Genomic DNA, 20,883 nt, shown 5'->3' on the forward strand with positions numbered 1-20,883 from the left:
ATATATATATATATATATATATATATTCCTAAAACTTTTTTTATAGATAAAACGGTAGAGTACTTGGCATTCATGATAACTCTCTAGCAATAAAAACTAAAGCCGGTCTTAAATCATTCAACAGCAATGATCCGAAATTAATTTCTATATCCGGAAGAACTATCAAAAGCGAAAACAAAACAAATCAAACTTGGCTCCTTCTTCCACCTCTCAAGTCTAGGCAGTAGCAGTGGCGAAGGTACCTCAAGCGCCCTTGAACCTCCTGGGCCCGTGGCGAAGGTACCTCAAGCGCCATGTTCCGATAGTCGTTCTGCGCAGAGCCTTCTCACTCTAGTTCTATTTTCTGAGGCGAGCGGCAGGGTTAGCACAGGCGGAGCAGTGAGACTTCTGGAGATGGAAGCTCCGGCGTCCGCATCGGACACAGAGAGTGTGGGTCTTAATCATTAGATCACTAAGTATCACAACTTAATCATTATGAAACTATAAAAGCAAAGTAGAAAAACAAAAATATACTAGTTTACCAAATACTTAAAAATTCTACATTCAGTATATCATAAGACCTCTCTAGAGCAAAACCATTTGAAAAACAATTTCAAAGCCCAAATCGATTAATGCACATTTGTCCATTTGCATTACTCTAAAATTAAAAATTAATTTATTATATGACGAAATCTCACGAATTATGCAAAGTAACAAAATAAGTTTGACATTTGAGCTGTATTGTTCTAGAAAGCTAGTTTAACGCCTTCTTCGATGATTCCGATATTTGCGTGGCCCATCGTATTTAGACTTCTTTGCTGCAAGCAATTCCCACAGTTCATCAAACCTTGATCGTTCGATTCCAAGTAATGTGTTGTAATGGTAATGTTGACGGCAGCATGTACTTCGTTTAAAGGATTTTTGACTATTTCCAATGCTAGTTGTTTGCGTTGATCCACAAAATTGAACTGCACATGCATGCCGAAATTTTATTAGGCTATTGGCATGAGCACTAAAATTGCATCATACAGTATGGCCAAAAGAACTTACCCCTTCGTACCATCTATTGTTATAGTACTGCATATGCCTTATGACATAAATCCCACCATCATGGTCATTGTCTTGAATATGGTTAGATTCTGGATTGATGATTGTGAAAGAAGCAAACTGAAATGGAACATTGAAAGACATTCACAAATCATGCTAACATTGTCAAGCAACCAGATCTGCCAACATATTAAAAATGTTATATAATGCTTATTATATATCCAAGAAACATTCTCAATAATAAAATAATCATATATCAAAGAATAGTGTGAAGCACATATGATCTACCCATGAAAAAAGGCTATGATTGATGTCAGTTAATAAAGGTAACTCATTATGCCAGTCCAAAACAACTCCCCAGTGTTATTTTATTAGAGAAGTTAATTCTAGTAGCTCAAAAGAAAAACTCTGAACCTAAAAAGGTGGCCACTTCAACAGAAAGTTTGATTCTTGGGCACACAGCCAATGCTAAGTTCACCTACTTTCTAAGATTCAACCTCCTATTAACCCCTAAGTTTCGTTATAGGGTGCACACTGCACACAGAGACACAAAGACACAGGCACACAAAACAACCTCTTAACCAAAGAATGCCAAAAATCAAGAAGATAAGGCATAAAGCTGAATGTGATTATAGTTTGCCAGTACCATCTTATGGAGTTCTTCTCCTGGTTTAGAACATAAATTCCAATTCTTAAAAAGCAAACAACTCTAAAACTTGTAAGCATAAAAGCACAGAATTAGTAAAATCATCAAGAATTCTAGATACCACAGCATTGCGACTACTAGCTGAATTTCACAGATATTCCCCACTTTAGACCACATGCATTTCAAAATTATAAGATACATAATAAGGAAGAACCACAAAAATTTTAAGCCCACATGCCAATTGAGAACACCCTTCCAGATTACCGACTATTGAAAACATGATCCTAATAACATCCTCCTGCACCCTTCTGAATTCAGAGATCATAACATGAACTCACAATCCAATAGTTGTTCAGATAAGCCGAATGAAATTTACTAGCAAAAAGTTCAACATCCTAATTTTCTTTTTGGTTTTTTTTTTACATCATAATAGTTTGCCTCAGTTTAGTTTCACTTCCTCACTATGTCTACTTGCCTTGGTTTGATTTCACATCATTCGTCTGCCTCACAATATTCACGGTTTGCCAGAAAACCACACAATGAAGAAATTATTTTGTTGAAAATTTCCACCTGACGGGTACTATACTGCCATTGAGGTTACAAACCAAACAATACATGGTCGCCCTCACTAATGCAAACAGATGTGTGATTAGTCTTTTTAAAAGAAGATTAGTTGATATAAGCCCTACCAGTCATTACAGATTATGATTTTAAAGAACTGCGAACATTCAAACTGACGAGAACTGGAGAGTTTCAGATATATTTAACATGGAAAATAATCCAGCAATTCTAAACTAGAGAAATCGCATGAAAACAGTGAGGTTTTTCAGCTTTTAAAAACTAGTCGAACAATCAGCACCACCAACAATCCTAGTCAATAAGCTAACTGTCATTTATAAAACTCATAGCACTCTCCATCTATAAGTGGACACTGGCTCAAAGCTTTCACATTTAAAAAAAAATGTCTGTTTTGATAGAGCGCAACTGAGGGCTGAAAGGAGAGTAAAATTACGTTGATAATGTTATATAATGTATATAAACAAGACGAACCTTTTTTATCTGCAGTTCATTCCCGACAAACATATTAAGGACACTTTATGTGTACATAAGAAGCCCCGCTCCTCATACCTGTTAATTGCCATCACAAAAATCAATACAAGCTGAAAAGTCTGCATAATTTCTCAAACATCTGCTGATATAAATAATGTCCTTAAAACTACAACAGTACTAAAAAAAATTTCCAAACAATTTTCAGTTCATGGAACTTACTCGGCCAATGCACAAAGGTTTTTCAGGCCATCTCCAATCCAACAATGTTAACAGCTAAAATCTCTTCTTTTACCATGTCTTCTCCTACCTAAGTAACTAAAAGTTGAAAGGCTATATTTTCAGTGCTAAACTGCTAATACACCAATGTTTGACTTAAATCCAGACCAACAATTGGATTTAAAGGTGCAGCCATAGATGAAAGAAATGCAGTAAAATGGAGTGCTCCCATCTTACATCAGAAACAATGAATAAACAAAATTCACCAAAATTTAAAAGATATAAATCCTCCTGCCTATCATATTAAAAGAAGAGCGAGAGACCTCCTTCATGAATCGACACACAAAAGTCTGCCCAAGTTGTGCACTGCATTGAAAGTAGATGCGAAAGCCGAAAAGAGACCAAAGTTCTATGTTTCAGAAAAAGAGGATAGTTATATTTGAAATAACTATGGTCACCTAGCTATTTCATCAAATCAAGCCAATTCGTTTGATAGAATCCAAAGGGTGATTAAAATTTTTGCACAAATAGGCTGATTTGAAAATGAAACGTCCATATCTAAATCCTTACTCCTAATCACCCTATTCAAACAGGGCACAAGTCTCGATTGGATCACAATTCCACTATGATCCACATGCTTCATTAGCTTGCAGTTTAAGGATGATACCCAAGCTAAACTACGACCCAATCTAAACAAATCAACTTAGGCAGTGGAAGAGCTGTTAAAAGAAAAGCATTGCTATATAGTTCTGTGAAAGGATATTTAGCTGCTAGCATATCAAACAAATTAGAAACTAACAAAGCAACTCTAAAATCAGGGGATTTAAGCACTGACAGAAACTTTCAAAGTAAGTATTAGAAATACTAAATGTGACAGCAACACCAGCACTTGCCAAATACATAAAAGGTTCGATACTAAGCTAAACTAGTACTTGAACACTTGAAGTAGGAGGCACTATGGAACTAAATTACAGAAATTCTTCTTGAAACCGAAACTAGCTTTAAACCAAAAGATGACAACTGAGGTTCATATGCACCTGATGTTGGACCAAAACATGAGAAAAACCATTCCCCAAGCACACCACTACAGCTTAAGATGTCCTCTGGTGGAAATGTACTTGCTCCTGCAATACAAAAAGAATTGGTTGTAAAAGCTCAATAAACAAATATAATTACTTATCTCTAGAAGAGCTTCAGTAGATTTAATTATTTACATATTCCACCTGCATTGCAGCTGCAATGCTTAATGACTGAGGGATGCAATAGTTATTAGGTGACACAAGGCTCTCCAAGTAAATCCCAGCAGAACAAGGCTCGCTAACTCCACAAATTGATAGGTTGCGAATTTTTTTCCTACCAAAATTGTACATAGCTAACTGCAGTCGCATATTTTCTTGTAAGAGCAGCAGATGATATTTTTTCTTCACAAATCCACAATGTAACCCTCCATAAAATGGTATGGGCATTCTTACTCTAATCCAGGATTTGGCCACTCCATACTCCTTCATGACCCAAAACACTAGATCATCCTTTTTCCCCAAACACAGGCATCCCTCAAAGACATTGACATAATACTCATCTTCTTCAACAACATTAAAACCCGGCGGCATTGGAATCTCACCAACATCCTCCTCTGCTAAACGAAAAGATATGATGATCGTGGATGATAATCCATCACGGACACTTCGAACCAACCAATGAAACCCTCCATTCACACTTAGAATCTCCTTATGTTGGTTGCAATTTCAAAGAAGCATGAACAATTTAGCACAAATTAGTATTCTGCCCATGAAAACTCATGCCAAGATTGAGAACACCCTTCCAGATTACCAACTGTTGAAAACATACCTGGAAAACCAATTGGGAATGAAAGCTTCGTCCTCCAATTAAACCAACAAACCCAAAGAAAGGGACCGGATATTTTGGGGTTTCGGAGAGTGTGGTGGCGATGGAAGTTAGGGTCGGAGATGAGAGAGAGCCAGTACTTGGAGCCGGCACGGACGGAAGTCGGGGTTTCGGATGATGAGAAGACCCATTGCGAGTTGAGGAGTTAGGGCGAGAAGGCCTCCGTGGGCGTTCGGGCGGCGCAGAATTATAGTGAAGGCGTCGTCGTCCTTCGAATCCAATTGGCCCAGTGCGTCTCTGATGTCGGAACCCGATGACCAGTCCTCTTCATCCTGTGCTACTTCTTCTTGTTCTTCTTCAGCTTCAGCAGCAATCACCTCAATTTTTCCTCCGATTTTTGTTCTTCAACTGCGGCCATTTACTAGAAACCCAGTTTCACGCGTACGACCGGTTTCATTTTTTTTCTCTTCTCAAACGGTTGACTTAACAGATACATGACGTCATCTATACGGAAAATGACGTCATCTTTTTAAGGAAAAATGGTGCAGTCTTAAACCTGGTGTGATGCAGACGTTCCCCTTGTTTAATGGATCCACCATCACCATCACCGGAGGACGTATGTCAACTGTTTTGACTTAACCTCATTAATTCTTGTGTCTGCTTGTATTGTTATTGGTTATTGTCTTCAATCGGTTTCGGTCTTGGGCTAGGGAGTTCGGAAGGTGACCCGAATTTCCTATCATTTGGTATCAAGAGCAAGGTTCCGTGAGCTAGCGGAAAGATGAGAATTAAAGACCAAGATGAAGGTTGACAAGTTTGATGGGAATGACTTTGTTATGTGGAGGTCTCAGATAATTGACTATATGAATATGAAGAAACTGTCCAAGCCTTTGAAAGGAGTTAGCCAAAGAACATGGAACAAGAGGATTGGGATGAGCTCGATGCTCAAGCTTTAGGAACTATTAGACTATTGCTATCAAATGAGGTTCGACGAGATGTGATAAATGAGAAAACTACCCAAGAGTTAATGGACACTATAGCAAATATGTATGAGAAGCCAGGTGCTATCAAACAAGTGCATTAATTGAGAAAGTTGTTTTCAATGAAGATGAACAAAGGAGGCTCTGTGCGAAAACAATAAGCTGCAGTTTGTGATATTGGCGAACAATTGGCCACTGTGGATATCAAGTTGGACGATCACCTAAAGGCGTTGATTTTGCTAACCTCCTTGCTAGATAGTTGGGATGTTACTGTCAAATTTATTTGCAGTTCAGCTAGGAAAAAGAAGTTGGTCTATAGCGAAGTTCGTGATACCCTTTTGATTGTTTTGACATGGTAGTGTTTGATTGTTTTGACATGGTAGTGTTTTTCCATGTTCCCGAGGAGCCAATTTTTCGTTACCTCAAGTCAGATAATGTCATGAGGACAGGAGTCTTGGCACATGTTGAGTCAGTGGTTAGTGAGATAGTTATAGCAGACACTGTGGTGGTGTCCGAGTATAGTGAGGTGTTTAAGGAGATACCGGGTTTACCTCCTCGGAGAGTTGTTGATTTTTGCATTGATGTTGTACCTGGTACTGCACCTGTGTTGAAGGCACCTTATCGGATGGGGCAGAACGAACTTAAGGAATTGAAGGTGCAGATGGATGGGTTATTGAACCAAGAGTTCATTAGACCTAGTGTCTCACCTTGGGGCGCACCGGGGTATTGTTCGTGAAGAAGAAGGATGGTTCACTACGTTTTTGTATGGACTACAAGGAGTTGAACAAGGTGACCATCAAGAATAGGTATCTTTTGCCTAGGATTGATGACTTGTTCGATCAGCTTAGAGGGGCTACGTGTTCTCTAAGATTGATCTGAGATCCGGTTACCATCAACTCAGGGTGAAGGAGGAGGATATCCCTAAGACGGCTTTCAGGATCAAGTATGGACACTTGAGTTTGTTGTCATGCCATTTGGACTGACGAACGCTCCTGCCGGTTTTATGAGTTTGATGAACCAAATCTTTAGCCAATACTTGGATAATTTTGTGATGGTGTTCATTGATGATATCTTGATATACTCCAAGTCCCAAGAAGAGCATGTGAAGCATTTGAGAATTGTGCTGCAAACTCTAAAGGAAGCAAAGTTGTATGCCAAGCTCGAGAAGTGTGAGTTTTAGAAGGAAGAAGTTAAGTTCCTTGGTCATGTGGTCTCGAAGGACGGCGTGTTAGTAGATCTGTCAAACGTGGAGGAAGTGAGGAGTTGGAGTCGTCCTAAGACTTGTACAAAGATTTGTAGTTTCCTTGGGTTGGCGGGTTACTACCAGAGATTCATTGTAGGGTTATCTAGTATTGCTTCGCCTCTGACTAAGTTAACCAAGAAGGATATTCAGTTTGTGAGGAGGCCTTGAACGAGCTAAAGATTAGATTCATTACGACTCAGTGTTGACAATTCCCACTAGTGGGGGTGGTTATATCATTTATAGTGATGCTTCGCATCAAGGTCTGGGTATGTGTTGATGCAACATGGAGGTGTGGTTGTTTATGGCTCTAGACAGTTGAAGGTTCATGAGAAGAACTACCCCACTCATGATCTAGAGCTTGTTGTAGTTGTTTTTGCCTTCAAGATTTAGAGGCATTACTTGTATGTTGAGAAATTTCAGCTCTTTTCTGATCATAAGAGTTTGAAGTATTTGTTCTCACATAAAAAGGTGAACATAAGGCCGAGGAGATGGATGGAGCTTCTTAAGGATTATGACTTTACTTTGGAGTATCATCCTGAAAAGGCAAATGTGGTTGCCGATGCCTTGAGTAGGAGACCGAGGGGTATGATAGCTTCTCTCATGGTTCAAGAATGGCTTATGCTTAAGACCGCATCTGGGTTTGATCTTGTGCAATCAGGAGGAGAACCAACGATCTTTCTTAGTAGTGTTTCAATGCAGTCTACACTAATTTCAAGGATCATTTTCAGGGTCTTGTGGTAGCTTCGCTTGATGAATGTCCATCTGAGTGGAAAATTGGATCCGATGGAGGTTTGAGGTTTGGGGCAAGATTGTGTGTTCCAGATTGTGCCGATCTCAAAGAGGTGTCAAAGAGGTGGTCCTTGGAGTAGCACATCGATCTCGTTATACAATGCACCTAGGGAGCACCAAGATGTATAAAGACCTTCGTAGGCAATTCTGGTGGAATGGGATGAAGAAAGACGTGGATGAATTTTGTGTTAAAGTGACTTACTTGTCAACAAGTGAAGGTTGAGCATCAGCGACCCGCTGGCATGTTGAAGCCATTGCCTATTCCTCTTTGGAAGTGGGAGCAAATTTCCATGGACTTTGTGACAAGATTGCCTAAGTCTAGGAAGGATCACCATGCAATGTGGGTGATTGTTGATCGATTGACGAAGTCGGCACACTTTCTTCCGGTATCGATGAAGTACTCAGTGGATGTGTTAGGGAAGATATATGTGGATGAGATAGTGAGACTCCATGGTGCACCTGTTTCTATTGTTTCGGATAGGGATGCACGTTTCACTTCGAAGTTCTAGGGTAGTTTACAGAAGGCTTTGGATACTATCTTAGATATGAGTACAACATTTCATCCTCAAACTGATGGGCAGACAGAATGGGTGAATCTAGTGATGGAGGATATGTTGATAGCTTGTGTTCTTGATTTTAAGGAAAGTTGGGAGGATCACCTGAAGTTGATTGAGTTTGCCTACAACAATAGTTACCATTCTAACATCGGCATAACACCTTATGAGGCTCTTTACGGTAGACCATGTACATCACCTATTTGTTGGGCCGAAGTTGGTGATGAAGGGCTAATGAGTCCTAAGTTGTTCAAGAGACTTCGGAGAAGTTCTCGATTATTCGAGATAGGATCAAAACATCCCAGAGTAGACAGAAGAGCTATGCCGACTTAAAGAGGAGACATGTTGAGTTTGAGATTGGTGATCATGTGTTCCTAAAGGTCTCACCTATAAAGGGTGTGGTGAGATTTGGCAAGAAGTGAAAGTTAGCTCCGAGGTATGTTGGGTCTTTTGAGAAGGGAAGGTAGGAGATTTGGTCTATCGGCTAGCTTTACCTACAAGCATGTCTGGTATTCACAACATCTTTCACATTTTCTTGTTGAGGAAGTATGTATCAGATGAGTCACATGTGATTGATCACAGCTCCATCAAGGTGAAGGAGAATACCACCTTTGTTGTCGAGCCGGTTCATATCTTGGATAGGTCAACAAAGAAGCTTCATAGGAAAGAGGTGGAGTTGGTTAAGGTTTTGTGGAATCGCCATGATGAGGGTAATGTATCCGCAGTTGTGTGTTGAGTGGAGTATTTGAATTTTGGAACGAAATTCCTTTAAGGGGGGTAGAATGTAATATCCTAAATTTTTCGAGATTCATTTCTTTTAATGTCTCGTAAATTATTATGATTGGTAATTCGATTAAATTCACATTCTACACATTCTGGTTGTTGTCATTATGAAATGAAAGTGATTTCGGAAATTAAAGGTTGAAAAACGTTATGTTTCCAGTGGCTCAAGAGTTGACTTGTAATCCGTCACTTATCTCTGATAACTTCCTTCATAAAAGTTGTAGAGCTCGTCGACACGAATTCGTGGACATATGGCACACCTTATTCGGATGTTGTATGTGGAAGTTGTTAGCAACAGAAGTTTGGTTTCCGATTCTTGAAGGGTATAAAAGGGATTTTTTTGGAAAACCTAATTTAGAAAATCAGAAAGTTGAAAAAGAGGCAGTCGCGCGACCCGAACTTGTTTTGTAGGTTAGATGAATGATTAGATAAAGCTCTAGTATTTAATGTGAATCTATTCAATGAGGCGATGATAGGGCCGCTGTAATCTCATGAGTAGAATTTTGTGAGTTGAATGGATATCTTTTCAATTTTGTTGTTGTTGGTTGTAGTGTTTTATGAAGGACTATGGCAGTGTTTGGTACAACTGAACTTATTAAAAAAACTGGCTAATGCTTATTTCTGAAAATAAGTGGCTGATAAGTAAAGTAGCTGAATGTTTGGTAAACTGGTTTTTATAAGTGGTTGTTAGTGGCAGAAGTAGTGACAACGCGTATGGTAAACTCAAATTGACTTTTGCTTTTTAATTTATCAAATGACCAATTTAGACATGTAAGATATTTTCAAGTTGATTTTTATTGTAAAATAGTGTTTCATATGATTAATATTGGATGGTTTTAAAATATGTTAATTAAATATATTTTTAACATTACAACTTGATTCTGATCATGCAACTACATAAATAATCAGTTTGTGTACTACAATTATCAAAGTCTCGGTACTAGTTCTATAACAAGTTCTATTGGGGATTTACACACTAATAAACATCAGTGACATCCCACCACCCAAGACAACAAATAATTTCATGTCCCACTATTGGGTAATCAGTGTGTTCTCAAAGCCACCAATATTAATGGTAAACTAGAGGTATATATTAAAAATATATACATTTTCAACCATAAATTCTTTAATGTATTGTACAATTTGAAATACAACTTCAATTGATTACAACATTTTTCATATCTCTTCATGTTCCTCTCCATAGCTAGTGTGAACTATCTCTATTTCCAGCTACTTATGCTTTATGTAAAAAAATCACAACTCAATAAAAGTCTTGCTAAGTAGACAAGAATAAAGTAGTATGTTCCAACAATATAAGTGTATTCTTTTGTCCAAAGATAATATACATATCTTGACACTTTGTATGAGGCAATGAGGGTACTTATGTGATCGATAACTAATTTGCAAAAAAGGCAGTCACAAGAAACTGAGATTACAGTTACAATGGCATGAATGAACTAAGTAAGCAGGTTTCATCCACATGCAACTAGCTTCCATGCTTATGACACCTATATTCAAATTCATGTCATCAACAACCTCATGGATGATGGTTGTTGGCTTCTAAATAAGTATCTCAGTACTCATCCAAAATAAAATTATCATAAGTATAAATGTCTACATCAAAATACATATGCACACCAAACCAAAACAGGAGCAAAATAAGAAAGAGCATAATGATTAATTAGCAACCTTTATCTACCTGTAATATGAGTCATGTTCTAAGAAAGTTGTACTAGACCACTGAGATTGACTAATTCATATCAGAAGTTCAAGGTTTATAATGAGAAGATATCAAACAAGTTTCAATGAGAGGAAGATAGACATCAATATTCAAAATATGGAACTTCAATCTGATCCAATGTTCAAGGCAGCAAAAAACATAAAGTAAAAAATCGAAAGCACCAAATTCATGTAGCGATGTCCGAAATTTAGCAACATGTATAGTCATTTACTATAACTAGAGCTGAATGGTATGCTTCGGGTCAATAGGAGTTATTCAGTGTAAGCACAACAAAACAATGTCGGTTAAAAACATAGAGGTAACATAGAACCATTCAACATTTCTACGAGGGAAAATCAGCACATAAATAGAAAACAAAAATAACATCAAGTGTACATACTTCCATATTTAATAGGGGTATTGTACATTCAAAAACTTGTGACTAACAACCCCAATTCCAAAATAAAGGAGACACAGAATCTGTAAAACATAGAAATCTATATAAGCTGAATTGTTTTTGAAAGAGAGATATCACTACCTGTAACTACTCACCACTGAGACCAAAAAAGAAGTTAAATACAAATTGCAATTGAATGATTAAACAAAGAACTAAATTCATCACATAAAACTCATCAATACTTTCAATTCAGCAATAAATCATGTGCCTATGTGTCCCCAAATAGACGCCAACTTACTTAGTGTCTATTAGACGACTAATCACTGTAAACTCAAATTGATAATAACCTGAAGGACTGAAGAGGAGGTATATAAGAAAACTAAAACATGATGACAATTGTGTGTATACATACGTGGTATATTACAAAATACTGTAGAACTTAGCACAATTCCACATTAGGCCTTTTCTCCTAATTTCGACAGAAGAAGACTGAAGATGTAGGTTATAGCGTGTATCAAATTAAACACAGTGTATCCCAGATTCTCATGCAATTCAAAGTGTTAATCAGTAAGGAAACACATTATGAAACCAAGCATCGATACAATCCGGGTGTTTGCCATTTCAATTAAACACCCAAGCACTCTAAGCAGCTACCCCCAAAGTTGTCGCTAAGCTTGACAAATATTGCCATTGTTCAAAGGCCTATTCATTCTTCTCTTGCATATAGAACCCACCAAGGTTTCACACCCATTTCCCAAATTTTAATCAAACTCCATGACTCAATTCAACTAAACGCATCTTACAAGTTCATTGTTCAAGTTATCACAAATACACAATGAGGGCATCTTAAGTTCATCAACAAATAAGTGCTATGAATTACCTGATGCCAAGCCTCCAACCCAAATGATGGCAAAACTACAGAGAGACACAAGTCACAAACAGAATAGAAAGGAAATCCAATATGATCAAATATTCAAGGCAGCAAAAAAAAAACTAAAAATCGAAAGCACCAAATTCATGTAGCTAAGTCTGAAATTCAACAACATGTATATATCAAGCTCTCTTTTAACAACATCAACGAAAATATTTAACAACAATCAGAATTTGTTCAAGGGTCATATATTGTTTACAATAATACAATTTCAGAAAATGCAGTATTCTGCAGATTCACAATCAGTGGAGTTCAATTACTTCAATCAAATTTTTGGCAATAATATCATCATCAATCGTACGAGCCACAATCAATGGTGTTTTGCTCAATAACAATGCACTAACCATTAACATCAAAATAACAATAATCACTGTAGAAGTACAAAAAGACACCAAATCATGATCACAAAAATTGAATAAACTTCTTGTTTCTATTACCTTGAGACCTTCATCTTTCAAAGCGATTTGATCCCTAAAAGGAGGCACCGAATGAGGAACAACGTCTTTCGAAGAGAACCGAGCGAGAGATCTAGTTGAGGGATGTAAGACCCAAGATTTTTAATCTCGAATTACCGACAAATTAATCGACATTTAAGTTAAGTGTCGAAAACATAGTTTGTTATTAAGCTACACGTGGCCACGAGCTCAGAAATGTGTTCGGAATATTTTTCTGATACTCGGTTTTATTTTTACGATTTTCTAAAAGTTGTATTTAGTTTTAAAATACTTTTCAGTTTTGGGCATTTGTTTTCAGGCTTTTGACGAAACCCAATTCTTTTGTTTCACCCGAACCCAAGGCTCGAGCCCAACTTCTTCTTTCTCTTCTCCCCCTCGCGTCTTCTTCTCCCTCATTTCTTTTCTTTCTTTTTCTTCTTTGTTCTCTCACCGAGACCGCACCGAACCACCCCAAAAACCTTTTCCTTAATTGACCGCCGTCGTTCTGGCGAGACTGGGGCATGCACTACCACCATCTTGACTACCATGTACCTCGATCGTCCTTTCACCTTCGCATTTGGTGAAATAGAAGTAGAGACAGTGGGATGCCTTGGGTGATTTTCCGGCGATCTTATCACCTCCGGTGGATTCTTCGGTCTTCTCTTGGTAAGCCATGCCATCATCTTGTAAACCTAATCCACTTCTACCTTTGGTTTCGCCGATTTGAAACTAACCCCTTTCTCCTTTACTGGTTCTTCACTGCCGCTGTGCTCCACCATCGAGCTTTCTCCTTCCGGCGATTCCAAGAGCATCGGCGAGCCTATATACATCGAATTGGTAAGCCAACCTCAATTACCATTTGATCATGTTTTTTTTCTTCGTATTTTCATCGAATTGAAACCTAACATCGCTCTTTCCTCTCTCTGCCGTGACCCTTGTAATGCCGACGATTCTTTTCCTCATCTCTGCATCGACAAGATGATTTTGGTGAAGGCTTTTAGGACAGTGGCAACACGTATGGGCAAGGCAGCATCTCCGGATCGAGGCTAAGAGAATCACGGCCTTTTACCTATGCATTTTTGTCACCAGAGGTAAAATTTGATCTTCTTGTTGCCTCTGTAGTGTTCTCATTGTTGCATTATGTTGGTTTTGGTGTTTGTTGGTTGTTTATGAATCGATCGGAGGTGGTTTGGGAGGCCGGAAATATGATCGGAGTGATAAGGGTGAAAAGTTGGTTTTTACTGTTTTACTTTTATCCTTTTCCTGTTTTACTGTGATGTGAAATGACCAAAATGCCCCTGGCAGAAATGTGTCGGTATAATAAATAAGTCGTCGATATGATACTGAGTAACTTATATAACCATAAAGTATGCTTAGTATCGATCGACTATTGAAATTGTATTATTTTCGGATTTTCGGAGAATTGGCAACATGGTCAATTCCTGGTTAAACTAGGAAAGGATTGAGTCAACTTATTTTCGATATTCGACTTTGATGTTGACTCTTTTATACATCATGAACTCAGAATTGATGTTATGAGGATCTTTCGGAGACTTGTAACGGCAGCAGGAGCTATGCATTGGATTTGGATATCAGTTGGGATTCTGCATGTCATTCCAGGTAGGGGAGCTAACCCTCCTATGTTGTATTTGGCCAAATAAATTGCATAGTCTAGTTCTCGGTTGAATAATTTATGATACATTAAATGTTGTGAAAACCCGAGACTAGGCACGATTTGGAGATAGGGTAAGTAGTGAATCTTCGCGTGTGTTGACCTGAGAGTGACGGGAGCCTAGCATCCTAGGCAATCCTATTGTCTCGATGACCGTGAACCTCTGGAGGAGTTTATTATTGGATCCATTATATTCTATACTATTGAGGGCATTCCGTTTCAATGGACACTCTCGCTACTCTGTTATATAACAGACATATAGTTGGCCTCGACTATTTAGTCGCTAGGATCGGTCGAGTATTTCTTGAAGTTGAATTTGCCTTACCCTACCTTTGGAGCTCCACAAACTATTTTAGCATGATTGTATTCACAAACTAGGATCGGTCGAGTATTTCTTGAAGTTGAATATGGTTTTCTCTGGCCAAACACCTACCCTCAATGTTTTATAAAGTTTATCTTTACCTGATTTTGGTTTTCAAACCTCATGGGCGGGCTGGCCTCTATGGGCAAGCGAGGCGACGCTCACCCCTACGATAGTTGTCTTGCAAGTCCAATTGTTATTCCGGAGCTAGGAGCCTCATTTGAAAGTTAACAAGCGTATTCTCTTTCATGCATTTCATTCCTATGTTTATTAACAATGTTTTCTTGTAAAAATTGGATTGTCAACTTGTTTAATTTGGGTCGGTGGCATTAACGCTACCTTTCGCATTATTGTTGTATAAATTATTTATTTTCGCGGAAATGTAAAGTAGTATAATTTATTTTTCGTGAACATGTTTATCTTGTCGAAATTTTTTATTCATTTGTTCACGTTAGTGAGTGTCTGAGCGAAACCTAATCGTTCTGTTTGCTTGCTAATCTCCTTTTAAATCTCAATATACTATCATGTTCCAATTCCAGGATGTGACAAGGGAAAAGACATAGGCGGCATCAGTTAGATTGGGTGGCGTAATTACTTGAAGTGGATGGGGGTACCCAATGGAATTACGAAAGATTCATTAAAATTTGCTACAGTATAGACCGCGGAAGCCAGGAAGCGGCTTCTAAAAAGAGATGTCTCCCTCCTTCTGCTTATCGGCTGAAAAAGCCAGCGCTTCTTACAGAAGCGGGCTGTAGTGTCTTTACCAAACACTTCTAAATGCATTGCTTATAAGATGGGGAGCTAAAAAGTTTTACCAAACGCAGCCTATAACGAATGGTTGTGTGTAACATTTAAGTCTTGAATTTTGGGTTGAGACGTTGAGTTGTTAAATTCTTCTTCTGTGTTTTTCTTTTTTATGCATGTGATCTCCTGAACTAAAATATATGCTTATCTTATTTGCTTTCACTTGTAACTTCCTGAATTATGCTTTTTATGCAGGAATTACTAATTTTTAACATGCATTTTGTGTAAGTGCATTTTGTGGAGTTAAGTGAGGTTGATTATTTTGAAGAATTATAAGAATGAGTTTCTTGAGTCAGGTTTACTCATATGAACTTTATAAGCTTATTAGATTTGTTGTTTACAACCCGGTGTACTAATCCATAGTGTATAGTTATATGTGCAGGTGAGGGTTTTCAGATTCACAATGGAAGATGTTAGAGAAATTGAATTAGAGGTAGGAGTTTTGTAATTCTTGTATTGTTTGTAATACTTTTTTTAGGAGCGCTTAAATTTACTTGTTGCTCAATTTTGTATTACTATGTAAGTGTATTATCTAATTTTTATTCGATTTATCATGTTTTCGAATTTGAAATTTTATTATTTCAAAAATTCGGGCCGTGACAATTATGATTGACATTGTAATAAAATTGACATCGATCAACTGAAATTTCTGATGAAATGCAATAATTGTCTGTTCTTACACAATATCACGTTAAAAAAAGGTAAGTATGTCAAGATAATAGTGGAAATTATCGAAATACCCTTTCAAACACAAATTTTAGCCTCATAATATACGGAAAATTCTATTCTGCAGTACTGCTGCACTGTGTGCTTTTGTGCCGATTATCATATGTGGTACATATCCTCCTCAAAATCACCTTTTCTTTTGGTAACTCTCTTAAAGTTCGAGTGTTACGCGCGCGACCGCAGAGCGTGAGACGAGGAAAGCTGCCGTTCCTCTTTACTCTTTAAAAACAGCAGACCTGTGCTCCATTATATAAACACGACTCATCACACTCCTTTGTGCAATGCCATTTCCAATTCTGAAGCAACTCATCATGTCGTTCTTCATCCCCAACCCCAGACCCAACTTGTTCTTCTTTCTCATTTTGGGTTTCCTGATCTCTTCATCCCATCACTCCTTTTTCCCCATTTGCAGAGCGGCACTTGATGACTCTGGTGAAGTTGGTAAGCTTTCCAATTCCTCTCCTCATTATTTTTGTTCTGGTTTACGTTCGCCTCATTATGATGTTATCACTTAACAGGATAATATGATTGATCTTCAATGGTTATATGGTTCCTCTTTGCTTCATACTGTTTCAATGTCTGTAGCATTAGCATTTATCATTCTTGATTCTGAAAAAAAAAAATATATATATACCATTCTCGAGTCGATCAGCTTCGTGCTCCCCATGTATTGGGTTTTGAGTTCTAGTTCTTGTATTTTGTGTCTTTTATTTTTTGTTTGATTCTTATTTTTGTCAAAGCTCTTGGAAATTGAGTTTGAATTGTCTATATACAGAAACATGTTTCTATGTGTGTATATAGTTATATATAATAATAGCTACGTGAAACATTCCTATATTTGTTTAATCTGATAAAGTAGCTAATCTCATGTTCTCCCTTATTAAAAACAAAAAAAATCATCTTCTCCTTCTATTATTTAGATCAGTTGTCACCCATAAATTGTTCCCAGCGTTACATCTAGATCAACAATAGTAAGCCTACTCTCGTAGCTGATCTTGATGAAACGGTGGTTTCTTACAATAAATCTCCATTAGAGGGCTATTTATTATTCTTAGGAAGCTGTTTACTTATACAAAGGCTCGAATGCTCATTTTTCCATTATATCTAATAGACTATAGTGCTTTATAAGCTTATAATAATGTGTTAATTTGGACCCCTAATACATTTGTTAGGTGTATTCACATGTTACAACCTTTGTTAGTTTGTTTACTAATCAGATCAATAATGCCTCTTTGGTGGCCTCTGATACTAAATTATGCATCTGAGTTAGATCTATCTATATATCATTAAAATTGATCATATCCCACTATGGACCTGAATAATTTCAAAGTTGAGCACCATTATTGTCACACGATTGAACTGATATTCGACATACTGTATTCCATGTTTCTATCATACGATCTCTTTTCTTAAGCATCCTTGGCATCAAAGGAAGTATTAGCTTCTCTCTTTAGTTTTACAGAATCACCACTTTTCTTTCTGACTGTAAAAGAAAAGATTCTGTCTTTCACATTAGCACATGTAAATTGTATGGTTCACTTAAGATCAAGAGAGATATAGTTCTCGAGTATAAACATAGATTCTAATGTTAGTAACATCTTTGTATGCACAGGTGATGAACTTCCATTTGCTTATGTAGAAGGAACTGGTAAAGGACCAAAGAATTGGGGTGATATTGACCCACACTGGAAAGCTTGTGATACTGGAAACATGCAATCTCCTATTGATCTTTTAAATATTAGGGTGCAGGTTTTTCCTAACTTGGGGAAATTGAAAAGGGATTACAAACCAGCCCCTGCTACTGTCAAGAACAGAGGGCATGACATTACGGTGAGCTATGCCTAGATTCATCTACTATCATTATGCTTATTCTAATAAAATTTAGTTAAGTCGCCAAAACCGAATTCCGATTTTGTTCCACAAAATTCTGACTGCTGCTTTTTTTTTCTCCATATGTTTTTTTTATTATTCTGTTAATTTTTTAATTTTTCAGGTGAGGTGGAAAGAAGATGCCGGGAAAATCAATATTAATGGCACAGACTATAATCTGCTACAAAGCCATTGGCATTCACCTTCTGAACACACTTTTAATGGATCAAGGTTCTCATTTCCTCATTATTATTATTATTGTTATTCACCGTAGGCAAGTATTGCTAGATGGACTGCAGTGCAGTTGATAAAATGATTATGTCATAATTAGTAAATTAAATAATAAATGGATGCCGTGTAGGGACCTGGGTGGACTGCAAATTCCATTTCATATGACTTAGTGACTAACCTCCATACAGAACTTTCTAATCACTCCTGATTTTCGTCTGCCTCAAATCTTTTTTTCAGGTATGATTTGGAGCTTCACGTAATCCATAGAAGCTCTACTGGAAAACTCGCTGTTATTGGAATTGTATACAAATATGGCCGACCAGATCCCTTCCTTTCCGAGGTAGCCATTCTTCATTCCCAAGTCATATAATACATTGTAAGATTATGAAATAAGTTCAACAGACAATGCAGAAAGGCCGTAACTATCACTTAAAACGAAGATATCTACGACTAAGTTTGGAATTTATTGCAATTGCTTGGTCAAATAACCATGCCACCAGTTCTGTCACAATTCACAGCACACTTTATGAACGATCAGGCACCCGCAGAAAAAGTAGTCTGCCTTATATCCACAACTAAGTTAGGGATTCAATTTTATTGTCAAACAACCATGCCACCTATTCTGTCACAATTCATATTGCTATTTCTGGACGTTCAATTTATAATAACATGTTTGACAGTACATTATCAAATAGCTAATTAATTAAATATAGTTGTCAATGTCAACATTCACTGCATTTTCACAACAGTTTTTGCTTTTCTAGTGATTCTCTAAATATTGTCTAATGTTTTTGGCAATGTATTGAGTTTTCAATGAGTTATATAAGTATCCTAGAAACATATTAGTAACCAGAATCCACTTTGGTACCTACCGAGAGAGTAGTCCTCCGTATATAGCCACTGTCAATTTGTACAAATTGGTTCAAACAGATTATGCAGTCTCAACGAATCCCTATCTAGTTCAAGTTTGAAAATTAGGATATATATGGTTTTGATATCTAAGCTGCGAATTATTTTGATTTTAATTTTGTTGGTTATATGATTCATATCATATATAAACTCGTAGCTTTTTCTTTTGTTACTCACCTAAATTATCATTTTTAATTTTTAATTCCCCCCTGGCAGCTGTTTCACCACATAAACTCAGTCGGGAAAGAAGAGGTTGATATTGGGATTATTAATCCAGGAAACATTAAGTTTGGAAGCAGAAAGTATTATAGATACATTGGTTCTCTCACAGTTCCTCCCTGCACTGAGGGTGTCATTTGGACAATAGTCAAAAAGGTAGTCCTTCGCAGATCATAGAGATCACTTCTTCTTTTGGCAGCATTTGTGCAAGTTATTGGTTATCTTGTAGTCTCTTATTCCAAATATGAACTTACTGACATACATATTATTTTCGTTTTATAGGTGAGAACGGTTTCAAGGGAGCAAGTGCGAGCACTAAGAGAGACAGTTCATGATGTAAGTTCTTTTTTTTTCTTTTTTTCTTTTTCTGAATCGACTACTGATTGAACTAATCTCCTCTTGTTTTAAACTTTCGAGTATGTTAGTGCAAACTGCAAATGTTGTAAATGATTCCTGACAAGCACATACGTTTTTTTTTTGGGCAAAACACTGGCTGCCTATTTAAGAGTCTAACCATTGGCTTGGTTACCAGTCATACCACTTGTTGTTAGTCAATGTGGCTTACCTTCAACTTGCATGATATCCCTGTCTTAAATTCAATCTCTCTGAAGCTTGATTTAAAGAAAAGATCCTCAAAGAGGAAAAACAAAACAAAAATATAGAAAAGCCTCAAAGATATTGTCAAATGGAAGAAATTGGTGGAACTCGTTTGAATTTGGTGTTCTAGCGTAAGATTATTGACAGGTTCATATAACTTTGTATATTTAATGAATTATGGAACGCAGGAGCCACATTTTGGGACTCATAATAGTCTTGAGGTTTGAGTGTGAGAGTAAGACTTACTACAATCCTCTCTCTTATCCTTATGATCTCATACGACAATTGGCTAGGGTTCAGTACATGTTGGTACGTAGTAGTGTTCTATATATAATTGTAGGATTGAAGAGAACTCAAAAGAATGTTAAAGCATTAAGCTGATGACACAATAGTTGTTCGTACATTTTCCTTGTTGAAGAGCTCTATGTATATTTCAATTAATCTTGCTAAACTTTTCTGATACTTGTTTCAGGGATATGCGGTAAATGCAAGGCCAACTCAACAATTCAATGGGAGACCAGTGCTGTTATACACTCCAGGCGAGAATGGTGGTTCTGGTTAGGTCTATATATGATTAAATGCAACGGATCGGAAAACCAAGCGGAAGTGGGAATTCACATTCAAGTTGAGGGGTATTCATTTATAAATCTTATAAACAAAATTATATGTTCCTGACTTGTAGCTGAATGCAGCTAAATCTCTTACTCTTTTCTAGTTTCGTATTTCTCTCTCATCTTCAGTAATATTCCCCTCTCCAAGTTCCTGCATTATAAAAAGATACGATCATGGAAATGGATATGTATGTTGTAATCGAACATGAAAGAATTGTCACATTTCACATGGACATCCAATTTTGTTTACATCCCAATCTAATAATCAGA

The 20,883-nt window shown here is 37.2% G+C and overlaps 3 protein-coding genes across 5 annotated transcripts; 1 reads left to right on the forward strand and 2 right to left on the reverse strand.

Moving 5' to 3' along the window:
* Positions 1-632: 632 nt before the first annotated feature.
* Positions 633-4,141, reverse strand: LOC126799283 (uncharacterized). Of its 2 annotated transcripts, none has more exons than XM_050526451.1 (4): positions 3,976-4,141; positions 2,723-2,800; positions 1,030-1,146; positions 633-947 (listed from the first exon to the last, which is right to left on the reverse strand). In XM_050526451.1, exons 2-4 carry the CDS (start codon positions 2,753-2,755, stop codon positions 726-728), a joined length of 372 nt encoding a protein of 123 aa, XP_050382408.1. In that variant the 5' UTR covers positions 2,756-2,800; positions 3,976-4,141; the 3' UTR covers positions 633-725. The 2 variants fall into 2 exon arrangements, with proteins under 2 accessions (XP_050382408.1, XP_050382409.1); XM_050526452.1 differs by lacking the exon at positions 3,976-4,141 and adding an exon at positions 2,942-3,076.
* Positions 3,580-4,771, reverse strand: LOC126799282 (F-box/kelch-repeat protein At3g06240-like). Of its 2 annotated transcripts, none has more exons than XM_050526450.1 (2): positions 4,162-4,771; positions 3,580-4,062 (listed from the first exon to the last, which is right to left on the reverse strand). In XM_050526450.1, exons 1-2 carry the CDS (start codon positions 4,546-4,548, stop codon positions 4,030-4,032), a joined length of 420 nt encoding a protein of 139 aa, XP_050382407.1. In that variant the 5' UTR covers positions 4,549-4,771; the 3' UTR covers positions 3,580-4,029. The 2 variants fall into 2 exon arrangements, with proteins under 2 accessions (XP_050382407.1, XP_050382405.1); XM_050526448.1 differs by having other exon boundaries at positions 4,153-4,771.
* Positions 4,772-16,386: 11,615 nt separating this feature from the next.
* LOC126798807 (alpha carbonic anhydrase 4-like) lies at positions 16,387-20,677 on the forward strand. The gene is made up of 7 exons (XM_050525869.1): positions 16,387-16,618; positions 17,790-18,007; positions 18,171-18,277; positions 18,515-18,617; positions 19,403-19,561; positions 19,688-19,741; positions 20,475-20,677. The coding sequence occupies exons 1-7, from the start codon at positions 16,459-16,461 to the stop codon at positions 20,562-20,564; spliced, it is 891 nt and encodes a 296-aa protein (XP_050381826.1). The 5' UTR covers positions 16,387-16,458; the 3' UTR covers positions 20,565-20,677.
* The last annotated feature ends 206 nt before the right edge of the window (positions 20,678-20,883 follow it).

Source organism: Argentina anserina, chromosome 6 (genome assembly GCF_933775445.1).
Source record: "Argentina anserina chromosome 6, drPotAnse1.1, whole genome shotgun sequence".
In the NCBI taxonomy this organism is placed as follows: domain Eukaryota; kingdom Viridiplantae; phylum Streptophyta; class Magnoliopsida; order Rosales; family Rosaceae; genus Argentina; species Argentina anserina.